At 42.2% G+C, this 12,659-nt stretch overlaps 1 protein-coding gene across 2 annotated transcripts in view; it reads right to left on the bottom strand.

The window, feature by feature from the left end:
- The window catches only part of Snrnp40 (small nuclear ribonucleoprotein U5 subunit 40), a 34,714-nt gene that overhangs the window by 19,334 nt on the left and 2,721 nt on the right, over positions 1–12,659 (bottom strand). For both annotated transcript variants that reach the window (XM_028887634.2, XM_037202975.1), the window contains exons 2-4: positions 12,095–12,224; positions 10,177–10,270; positions 7,412–7,577 (exon numbers count right to left, since the gene is read on the bottom strand). In XM_028887634.2, coding sequence (XP_028743467.1) covers positions 7,412–7,577; positions 10,177–10,270; positions 12,095–12,224 — 390 coding nt within the window. The remainder of the gene's footprint in view (positions 1–7,411; positions 7,578–10,176; positions 10,271–12,094; positions 12,225–12,659) is intronic.

Here is a 12,659-nt window from a genome sequence, read left to right as displayed (position 1 = left end):
GTATCAAAGTCACTTTAATTGTGAATTATTTCATTTCTTTTAAGTGCTAGAGAGTGAACCAAAGATCCTGCACATGCTATGCAAGGGTTCTACAACAAGTTCCAGCCCCAGTCTGGCTTTTTAAGATTTCAGTGAGGAATTTACATTTTATCTCAAGTAGAAAAATCTATAGGAAAGAGAAACCTGAGAAAAGAGTGCTTTCCTTTCCTTTCCTTTTTTTTTTTTTTTAAACAGACACTTAGCTGTATAATCCTCCAGAACGAGTATAAACTTCTTAGTTTGGAAGTCAAGGCCTTGATAATCCAGCTTTCATACATGATGAACCTTTGTTTAAACAGACAATCTTTATACAGATCAAAATAATCTTTGTCCCTTATTTTTCCCCTCTTTTTTTTCTTTTTGAGGCAGAGATTCACTATGTAGCCCAGGCTAGTCTGAAACTCACCATTTTCTTGCCTCAGCCTCCTGTGTACTGGGATTATAGGTGTGTGCCCCAACGCCTGGCGCCAATCTGTCTTTAACCTAAAAGGTATGGTAACCACTTAAAGTTTGATTAAAATAATTTAAAAATCTTGAAATAATCACAGACTTCCTGAAGAGTTGGAAGAGAATTTTTTCTTTGTTCCCTGAAATCATTTAGAGTGAGTTGCTGACTAGTGCCTCATCCCCCAACACCTCCCTAATGTGTGTTCCACATAAATGTCCACTACTGAACCTCAGTGTGCCACCAACAGGAAGAAACCAAGAAACATGCTTACCCCATGCTCAAATGCCATTCACACTTAACCATTACCCACCAACCTTCTAAAAAAGACACCAAGATTCCATTTGGAATTGTGTGTTAAATCTGTCATGTCTTTTCAGCTTCTCTCAGATTTTCCTTGCACTTTGGGGCCCTGTCACTTGTAAAGACCACAGGAATTTTCCTCTCTGCACTTGGATTTGTCTGATATTGCTTTGGTGACAGTGAAGATTTATCTTTGGTAAGAATATCAAAGAAATAGTAACACATCTATATCAAGTACTAGTGAACAGCTCACCATTCTGCCTCATTACTAATAACATTCAGTTGCATCATTTGCCTAGAAATTTTTGTACAAGATTCTAGGCTCATCTTAAAGTACTTTCCTTGACTAGCCTAATATAAGAGCCTTGGCTTTGTTCATTGGCAAATGGTATTAAAAGACCCAGACATAACTTCTTTAATCCCAGCACTCAGGAGGCAGAGGTAGGTGGATCTCTGAGTTCCAGGCCAGCCTGGTCTACAGTGTGAATTCCAGAATAGCCAGAGATATACAGAAAGATCCTATCTTGAAAAACAAAAAACAAAGACCAAGACATGAATCTGGGCTGTAGCTCAGAGATGAGCACTTCTCTAGTACACTTGAGACCCTGAGTGATTCTCAGTGGATCAAGTAGGGTCTCATTGCTTCTAAGCCTTCTCAGTATAAAGCTAGGCATTGTGTGTGTATACTTCAGAATATATGCCTGTACACACACAGACCCCTACCCTTTTGTTTTTTGAAACAAGGTCTGATGTATCCTAGGCTGGCCTCAAATTAGCCAAGTAGCGGATGATGACTTTAAAATTCTGACCCTCCATGGGCTGGAGAAATGGCTCAGAGGTTAAGAGCACTGGCTGCTCTTCCAGAGGTCTTGAGTTCAAGTCCCAGCAATCACATGGTGGCTCACAACCATCTATAATGAGATCTGGTGCTCTCTTCTGAGCTGCAGGCATACATAATAAAATAAATAAATCTTAAAATAAATAATGGAGTTGGGGATTTAGCTCAGTGGTAGAGCGCTTGCCTAGCAAGCACAAGGCCCTGGGTTCAGTCCTCACTTCAAAAAAAAAATTCTGACCCTCCTATGTTCCTCTCCCTTGTGCTGGGATTACAGTGTGCACCAGGCCTGATTAATGCTGTGCTGGGGATCAAATCCAGGGCTTTGTGCACAGCCAGCAAGATTCACACTGACTGCCACTACCCCTAGTCCAGTATCCACGCCCCCAACATATCAAGAGTTCATAGACTGAATTCCACTAGAGATTTGCCACTCACCCAAAATGTTTTTCCTGAAACAAGGACTCAGTTTAGATTATTAATTTATAAACTAAAGATGAGAGCTCACACTGATTCTTCTTATTTGAACCAGCATCAGAAGACTCATTTAGTTTTCTCTCCTTTTTTGTGTGCTGAAAACTCCATTTCTTATGATACTAAATATTTTTACTTATTTGATCAGGCTCCTTGAGTGTAACCGATTTCCCAAACTCTTCAACCCTTTACCTTTGTGGGTATCCCCCCCCACCCCACCTCCGCCCCATTAAACTGTCACTCCCATTTTGGTTGGCCTTATGAAGGTCCTCTCCTCACCCATGCTGCTCTGACCTTCTTCCTTACTATATATTGAGACCCTATCATTAAGAAACCATTCCCGTCGGGCGGTGGTGGCGCACGCCTTTAATCCCATCACTTGGAGGCAGAGGCCGGTGGATCTCTGTGAGTTCGAGGCCAGCCTGGTCTCCAAAGCGAGTTCCAGGAAAGGGGCAAAGCTACACAGAGAAACCCTGTCTCAAAAAACCAAAAAAAAAAAAAAAAAAAAAAAACCAAAAAAAAAAAAAAAAAAAAAAAAAAAAAGAACCCATTCCCACAGGGCAGTGGTGGCATACGCCTTTAATCCCAGCACTTGGAGGCAGAGGCCGGTGGATCTCTGTGAGTTTGAGGCCAGCCTGGTCTACAAAGCAAATTCCAGGAAAGGTGCAAAGCTACACAAAGAAACCCTATCTCAAAAAACCAAAAAAAAAAAAAAAAAAAAAAAAATAGAAAAAAGAAAAAAAAGAACCCATTCTTATAAAAAAGTTTGCTTGATGTCTCCAAATAAATTCAACCTGAAGAACTACATAGCGTCCTGGAGGGTTGGCTCAGTGGTTAAGAGCACTAGTTCTAGTCGCTCTTCCAGAGGACCCGGGTTCAATTCCCAGCACCCACATGGAGACTCACCAGGTGCCTGCAACTTCAGTTCCAGGGTATCTGCATACATGTGCACATACTCAAATACATACATATAATAAAAAAAAACTTAAATCTGGAAAAAAAGACTATATGAAAAGCAGTCATCTTTAGGTGATATGACATATTGCCCATTTTACAAAATGCTATTTTGATGGGGCTGGGGATGGGGCTCAGAAGTTAAGAGCATGCACTGTTCTTGTGGAAGACCTGGGTTTGAGTCCCAACATCCACATGGTGCTTTACAACCATTTGTAATGCTAGTTCCAAGAGATCCAATGCCTTCTTTTGATCTCTGTGGGTACAAGGCATGGACATGGCACACGCAGACATATACACAGGCAAAACATTTATACACATAAAATGAATCTATAACTACTGCTTTGAGCAATAAATTGTTCCTTTTACTAGAAAAAAGAAAAAGTTTAAAGGACCCAAAGAGAACCATGAGGACAAAGGGGGAAAGGCAAAATGAAAGAGAAAAGGAAAGAATACAAACAAGAACAAGTTCCTATCGATTGCACTCACTATAGCAGGCCCTTAACAACACTTGTTAATGGGGCTGAAGAGACGGCTCAGCTACTAAGAGTTCCTATTGCGCTTCCAGAGGACCCAAGTGGCTCACAACCACCTGTAACTCCAGCTCCAGGGGATCAGGCAGAGTCTTCTGGATAATTCATGGACTTACGTATGCACACACACACAAAATAATAATTTCACCCTTAAGATTCTAAATTCAGGCCAGGTAGTGGTGGCGCACACCTTTAATCCCAGCACTCAGGAGGCAGAGTTAGGCAGATCTCTGTGAGTTCGAGGTCAGCCTGGTCTACAGATCGAGATCCAGGACAGGCACCAAAGCTACACTGAGAAACCCTGTCTCAAAAAACAAAAAAACAAAACAAAACAAAAGATTCCAAATTCAGTACAGCTAACCTAGGGTTCCAGGCTTGCAAACCACAAGTGATATAGCATAGAATATCATTTAACACAGAACATGTCAAGATATATAATCAAACACATCAGAATCACCACCTTTATTTATTATATTTTTAAAGGTTTATATATTTTATGTGTATGAATGATATGCCTGCATGTGTGTCTATGCACCACATAGATGCAGTGCTCTTAAGAGGACATTAGATCCCCCCAAACCAAAGTTACATATGATTATTAGTCACCACGTGGGTGTTGGGAACCAAACCCGGGTCCTCTGCAAGAGCAACACGTGCTCTTAACTGCTGAGCCATCTCTCCAGCCCCAATTTATTACTATACGATTCCATTGAGAAAGTAGCAGGGTGAAAACTCAGTGGCAGAGTAAGTCCCTAGCACTTGTGAGGTCCTGGGTTCCAACCACCGGCACCAACAAAATAAATGAAAAGAAAAACATGCAAGGGCCTGGTGATACAGGCTTTGTACGTGCTAGTTTTTATGTCAACTTTGACACAAGCTAGAGTCACTGGAGTCCAGGGAGTCTTAATTGAGAAAATATGTCAATAAGATCAGACCATAGGTAGGCTTGTAGGGTATTTTCTTAATTAGTGATTGATGGGGGAAGGCTCAGCCCATTGTGGGTGGGTGGTCCTGGGTTCTATAAGAAAGCAGGCTAAACAAGCTATGGGGAGCAAGCCAGTAAGCAGCCCTCCATGGCCTCTGTATCAGTTCCTGTCCTCCAGGTTTTTGTCCTGTTTGAGTTCCTGTCCTGGCTTCCTTCAGTGATGGACTATAATGAGAAGTGTAAGCCAAATAATTTCTTTCCTCCAAAAGTTGCTTTTGGTCATGGTGTTTCATTGCAATAATAGAAACCCTAAGACAGGCCTATAAATCTCAACTACTTAGAAGTTAGAAGAGGATTGAAAGTTCAAAGCTAGCCTGGGCTACAAAAGGAGTTCAGGGCCAACCTGGGCAACTTACTGAGATTCTGTCTTAAAATTAAAAACAATAACAAGATAAAAATTAGAGACTGGAGAGATTGCTCAGCAGTAAAGAGCTCTTTTCTTTTTCACTTTTAGATTTATTTATTTTATGTGTACGAGTGTTTTGTTTGCATGTCTGTATTTGTATCTGCCTGGTGGCAGCAGAGGTTAGAGGAGGCCACCTCATGTTGTATAAACTGGACATACAGGACCCATAGGAAAATGACCACTGAATTTGCCAAAACGAGGTGAAATGGTCCTTCAGGTTCCTGTTTCACAGAGGAGACTGCCAGACATTCTACAGAACACAGGGAAAAGTGACTGAGAGACTAGGCCTATGGGCTGAAAATGGATGCCCCTCAACACTGCAGAGGAACTTTGAATGACTGTCCAGGCAAATCATTTTAGATTTTTGGAAGTTGCTTACAATGCACTTCCTGTTGATGTAGGTAATATTATATCCTTCTGGGGTCTTTGGTTTAGTTCAAGACTAGATAGTTATAATTTTCCTTGGTTATGATAAAAAAATAAATTAGATATAAAACCTTAGACTCACAAATATAGGATATAATATTTTCTTTAAATATGCCAAATGTAGATTAGATATTAAAACTGTAATTCCTGCTTGATAACTGTTTTATTATATGTAATTTTACTATGTTAAAATTAAAACCTTCCTTTTTGATTAGACAGAAAAGGGGAAGTGCTGTGGGATGTCTTTCTATATGCTGTGACTATGTGTTGCTCTGATTGGTTGATAAATAAAGCTGTTTGGCCAATGGTGAGGTAGAATAAGGTTAGGTGGTACCATTCCAACTAGAGAGAGAAGAAGAGGAAAGGGGAGGCGGAAGAGGCGCTGAGAGCCGCCACCCGGTAAGCCACGAAGCCACAAGACAACTTATAGATAAATAGAAATGGAATAAGTTGTAAGAGCTAGCTAGCAAGAAGCTTGCGCCATAGGCCATCCAGTTTGTAAATAATATAAACCTCTGTGTGTTTACTAAGCAGCTTTGGAATGTGAGTGGGAGAGATTTGTCCCGACTGCGGGCGGGTGGGACACAGGAAAACTTCTGACTATAACCTGATCCCCCAGAACTGGAGTAACAGAAATCTGTGAGCCACCACGTGGGTGCTGGGAATCAAACCCCAGCACTTTACAAGAACAGCTAAGCCATCTCTCCAGCCCCACACTTACTGTTCTTATGGAGAACTAGGAATGTATGTTGTACATGTACAGACATGCAGACAAAACAATCACACATATAAAATAAGTTAAACAACAAAAAAAAGCAAGCAGCCGGGGAATGTGGCAGCCAGAGAAGGGGGTAAAGTAGTATGCGTGTGTGCGTGTTTGCATGTGAGTGTGTGTGTGTGTATGAACATAGTGTAAGGACATGTATGTGAAACTCATGCATCAGTTGATACTATAAGCATCATGTCTTTGAGGTAACCTGATTGCTATTTTCCCCTTGTTTGTAGGTTACATTTTATCTTGTGAAATGAGCATGCTGGATGAAATCATGGGCTCTGAAATCTCAGTGAAATAACAGTCTAAATATTCTGATGGCCACTCTGGACTCACTGAACCAGAGTCTGATTGGTTTTTACTTACTTGCTACTTACTTAGTTCTTTTTCTCGAGACAGAGCCTGGCTAGGCAGCTCAGGATGACCATTCTCCAAATGTAACAACACTCCGGGTGTTTCTACTGTTATTATCTGTCTTCTTTTTTTGAGCAGGGTTTCTCTGTTTAACAGTCCTGGCTGGCCTAGAACTCATTCTGTAGACCAGGCTGGCCTTGAACTCACAGAGATTCACCTGCTTCTGCCTCCCGAGTGCTGGGATTACAGGCGTGCGCCACCACCATCTGGCTTATTATCTGTGTTTTGAGACTGTCTCACTATACAGATGAGGTTGGCCAGCACACTGGCTCTCCTCTGGGTATTTTTAGTAGGTTCTCCAGGTAATCGTAACACAGACAGCTTGGGAATCATCAAACTAAATGATCTGTAAGTTGCCATCCTAGGCCACTGAGACTCTTTGCTGAGCTTTTTAGACACCTGTAATTTCACAGCAACCTTGTAAGACACTTACATTACTATTACAGCTCAAAAGGTTAAGAAAGTATACCAGGTGGTGGAGGCTCATGAGGCCAGCCTGGTCCACAGAGGGAGTTCCAGGACAACCTGAGCTATGTAGAGAAACCTTGTCTCAAGGAAAAAAAAAGATTAAGAAATCGAAGCTCAGAGAGTGAACTGCTCAAGGTGAACTGCTGAGCCATGAATCAAATCCACATAGTCCATTGATCACAAGTTCTATTCTATGGTTCTAACAGAATTCTCTAGGGTATTCTATTAATTGGGAAATTTTTAAGTGTGCTCTGGAAAATGAGTTAAAACTAAGAGAAGAGTACAATATTGGTATAAAGACAAGATAAAGTTTATATTATGTCAACTCAACCGCAACACAGACGAGATAATACCTACCTTAACTGTACCATCGTCGCTGCCAGTGCAGACAAGCTGGGGGCCCCGCCTGGCTGGATAACAGGAGTTCACAAAGGAAGTATGTCCCTTCAGCCTTTTAACCCTCTCGCCAGTTTCACTATCCCACACAGCCACAGTTTTATCTGTTGATGCTGAGAAGAGCATGCTAGAAGAAGAACACAAAGATGTAAGACAAACAACAGGGGCTGGAGACATGCTCAGTGGTCAAGAGCACTGACTGCTCCTCCAGAGGACCCGGGTTTGACTCCCAGCACCCATATAAAGGCCCACAACCAGCTGTAACTCTAGTTCCAGGGGATCTGATGCCCTCTTTGACCTCCACAGGCACTGCATGGATATGGTGCAAGACATACAGGCAGGCAAAACACCTATATAAGTAAAAAAGATAAATCTCAAAAAAGAAAAAAAAGGGGGGGGGGGAGGAGACAAAAATCTTTTTCACTTGCAAAAATGTGTCAAATTCTTCCAGATCACTGCCTCCTGCACTGTGAATTAGCTCATGAATCCAGGGTGCATCATCCTGTCTTTGGCAATCCTATTCACTTTCTGGATTCACTATCAGGTTGACCCACACAACCAATCAATCAATCTTTTCCTCCTTTGTGATACACATGGACACAATACTCTCTCACACAGATGTATTTACCCACTTCCTGCTGTGGTGGAGGTGAGGCCAACTGCGGCAGTTCTAGATTTAAGAGCTGAGTAATCCCGGCCGGGCGTTGGTGGCACAAGCCTTTAATCCCAGCACTCGGGAGGCAGAGCAAGGCGGATATCTGTGATTCGAGGCAGCCTGGCTACAAGTGAGTTCCAGGAAAGCACAAAGCTACACAGAGAAACCCTGTCTTGAAAAAATCAAAAAAAAAAAAAAAAAAAAAAAAAAAAAAAAAGAGCTGAGTAATCCCAACCATTTGTTCTGTCTCTGGGAATGATTTCTACATTAAACTTGGTTTTACAACGCCCTCTCTTTCCTTTCAGACAGAACTGTGCTATGTAGTCCAGGCAAGTCTTGGACACAAGATGCTCCTGCCCCATTACCATCCAAGAGCTGAGATTGGAGTACATGTAACAATGCCCATTACAATGCTGAAAAAAAATTATTTATTTCTAATAAACGTGTTGCTTAAAAGTTTGGGCCATACGTGTGTAGTATCCAGAGGCCAGAAGAGAGAAAATGAAGCTGAGGTGATATAGCTCAATGGTTCTGTTTCCAGGTTGTCTACAGATTCTGAGCATATAAGAAAAAGTATCAACATTTTAAAAATTAAAGCTGAGGGGGGTTGGAAAGATAGTTCAGCAGTTAAAGGTCATATATTGCTCTTGTAGAGGGCCCAAGTTCAGTTCCCAGTACCTACATGGTGGCTCACAACCATCTCTAACTCCATTTCCGGGGATCTAGCTTCCATTTCTGGCCTTCCTAGGCAGACATGCATATGATGCATATACATACTTGCAGACAAAACACTCATACACATTTTATCTAATAGGTAAGCCTGAGAAATAGCTTAGTCAGTTAGGACCTGAGTCAATTTGTAGAATTTGGTGTACTAAATTCTGTAACTAAATTTAGTATATATATATTAAAATCATGAAGTTTTAATTTTTATAACAGATAGGTTAAATCAAATCAAATCAGTAGACAGGATTGTAAACCTCGTTTACGTAACGGATATGCCAAAACTCAACAATTTTGGTAGAAAGGGACTTCAGAAAAGAGTACAACATAAGCAGTAACTGGAGAGGTAAAATGTGGACAACGTTTCCATCTATTTGCCTTTTGTTAACATAGAGTGTATTACTTTCATGATAAGAATAGCTACTGTCAGCCGTGTGAGATCTCTTGGCAGATGAAGGCACTGGCCAGTTTGATTCCCAGAACCCACTTAAAGGTGAACAAAGAAAACTAGCCCCACAAGGCTGCCCTGACCTCTACATATGCACCCCTCACAGACACATTGTGCACACACAATTAATAGATACACATTTTATTTTTTTAGGTTTTTTTGTTTTGTTTTTGAGAGATAGGATCTCAATACTTAGCTCTGGCTGCCCTGCAACTCACTATGTAGACCAGGCTGGCCTTGAACATTGAGATCTGCCTGCCTCTGCCTTCTGAGAGCTGACATGCGCCACATGATGAAAATTTTAGAGCTAATTTCAAATTATATTTGCTCTATGTCATCAGGCATGATGGTGCAGACCTTTATCCTAGCACTGGGCAGAGGCAAGTGGATCTCTGTGAGTTTGAGGCCAGCTTGGTGTACAGAGCTAGGACAGCCAGGGCTATAAAGAACCTGTCTTCCAAAAAAAAAAAAAAAAAAAAAAAAAAGACTTATGTCTCATAAAGGAAAAAAAAAAAAAAAACTGGTCTGAGTACTGGCATATTAGAAGATAAATGATGATGTGATCCTCTTGCCTCAGCTTCCTCAGTGCTAACATAATAGGATTATACCATTCTGCCCCGCCAAAACATAGCAGTTCCCCCCCACCCCCCACACGGTTTCTCTGTGTAGTTTTGGTGCCTGTCCTGGATCTCGCTCTGTAGACCAGACTGGCCTTGAACTCACAAGAGATCCACCTGCCTCTGCCTCCTGAGTGCTGGGATTAAAGGCGTGCGCCACCACCACCCGGCTCAAAACATAGTAGTCTTGACAGTCTCTCAAGAGGCAAAACTGAGGGCTGCAGGATAAAGGATGCTGAGCTTTAGTATGGAAGCAGCTGTCATTTCACCATGCAGAACTCACCTGCCATCTGTGTTATAATGCAGTTCCATCACCGCTCCACTATGTCCCTTCAATGTAGCATAGTTATCACAGTCACCATAGACATTCCACAATACTGTTAAGAAGAAAACCCATCATCAGTCAGAGAAAGATTAATGTAAAATAACCAGAAAGATATTTCTGAAATTATATGCCCATGGAACATCATTGGTTCTACCAATGAGACCAATCTTTTCAACACTTAAAATTCCTGTGTGCGCGCGCGTGCGTGTGCGCACACCTGCTCATGTGCTCAGGTGTGAATATACATGTATGCCCATGTATGGAAGCCAGAGAGGACAACTGTGGGTGCTGTTCATCAGGCACCATCCACCTGATATCTTCACTGACCAGGAACTTGCCAAGCAGATTAGGCTGGCCAGCTGATGGGCCCAGGGGTCTACCTGTCCACCTCCCCAGAGATAAGAATGAAAGTACATGGTGGTCTATACGGCTTTACATGAGTTCTGCAAATTGACTCAGGTCCTAACTGACTAAGCTATTTTCTCAGGCTTACCTATTAGATAAAATGTGTATGAGTGTTTTGTCTGCAAGTATGTATATGCATCATATGCATGTCTGCCTAGGAAGGCCAGAAATGGAAGCTAGATCCCACAGAAATGGAGTTAGAGATGGTTGTGAGCCACCATGTAGGTACTGGGAACTGAACTTGGGCCCTCTACAAGAGCAATATATGTATTGGAACTATCTTTCCAACCCCCCTCAGCTTTAATTTTTAAAATGTTGATACTTTTTCTTATATGCTCAGAATCTGTAGACAACCTGGAAACAGAAACATTGAGCTATATCACCTCAGCTTCATTTTTCTATTTATTTTTTTAAAAGATTAGTATTTATTGATGTGTACAAAAGTGTGTGTGCACAGACACCCTCAAAGGTCTGAAGAGAGCATTGGATCCCCTGAACCTGTATTATAGGCAGTTATGAGCCACTTGATGTCAGGAGCTGGGAACTGAACTCAGGTCCTCTGAAAGAGCAGCAAGTGCTCTTTTTCTCCTTTTCTTTTCCAGACAGGGTTTCTCTATGTAGCCCTGGCTGTTCTGGAACTCCCTCCAGCCTGTGTAGACCAGGTTGGCCTCAAATTCAGAGATCCATCTACTTCTTCTACCTCTGCCTCCTGAGTGCTGGGACTAAAGGTCCGACACTCCCTGCTAACATCTGCTCTAACAGATGAGCCATCTCTCCAAATTGCACTTATTTTTTCAAATATGGGTATTCCTAATGAGTAGCTGAGAACCTGGTAGCAGATGATTTAAGTGAGTCACCACATAGGATCCCATCTTTCTCCCTCCTATACCAGGATCCTAGGTACAGATTAAGGTCTCATGTCTTCATAAGTAGAAGAGTTCTCTCTTTCCTCTTAACTCTCAGGAACTCACTGTCACTAAACTGATGCTCTCTCTCAAGAGCTGTCTCCATGAAAAATCCATCTTTAGCTGCTCCTGGTAGCACAAGCCTCTAATTCCAACAATGGGAGGCGGAGGCAGGAGGATTAGATGTTTCAAAGCCATTCTCATTAATTACATAGCCAGTCTGAGGAAAGCTGGGGCTACATCAGAGTGATAGGAGGAGAATGTGGAAGGGAGAAGGGGGAGGGGTGGGAGGGAGGGAGGAGGAGAGAATAATATATAACTCCAACCAAAGCAACCCAATTAGTAAAATGTTTCCTTCCTCTTTGTTTACCATATGGACCTATGGTTGTACCTGAATGACTGCTCAATATTTTGATACCTGTTTTAGCACATTATCACTATAATTTAACTTGCAAATTTAGACTGATGTCTGATGCCTTCTATGGCATCTGAAAGTTAAAAAACAAAACAAAACAAAAAAACTTTAGCAGAGAGCAGTAACTCAAGATTCAAAAACTGTGCCTTACGTATGAGTCGGTCAAATCCTGAAGATGCCAAGGTGGATCCATTGGGGTGAAACTTGCAGCAGTACACTTCTCCTTCGTGTCCCGAGAGCAACATGATTGGGGCTTGAAGGGAGGAACATCTGGGAGGTCCCTAAACCAGAGAGGAGTGTGAGGCAGCCACTGTACACAGGCAAAGGGCGCTGTGAAGTTAGAGGCGGTGCGTTTCTTTTGGGTTAGGGAATGGCACCTCTGTCCACAGAAAACTCCCGCCTCTCGCTGGATAAGCCCTTGGACATTCCAGTGTGCCCACCACAGTACTCTCCTGCCTAACTCTGCTTTTGTTCCACAACCAACTTTTGACCGCTTAATCATGCTGACCTCATTTATACCTCAGGATCTTAACAGAGCTCGCAGAGCTCTCCTCCTATTTGGCTCCTTTTAAATGTTTCCTCCTTAGAGTCTTCAACACTCAAACTCAGGCAGCTGCCATCTCCCTGCAGTGCTCCATAAGCTCCACTGCATTCTGTCAAAGCCCCATCGCCATGCGAGTTCCCTTCATTGCTGGCATGGTTCTTTTTCCCAAAGA

Source organism: Peromyscus leucopus, chromosome 2 (genome assembly GCF_004664715.2).
Source record: "Peromyscus leucopus breed LL Stock chromosome 2, UCI_PerLeu_2.1, whole genome shotgun sequence".
Taxonomy (NCBI): Eukaryota; Metazoa; Chordata; class Mammalia; order Rodentia; family Cricetidae; genus Peromyscus; species Peromyscus leucopus.
Note: the sequence above shows the minus strand (reverse complement) of the source record. Positions and strands in the feature narration are given on the sequence as shown.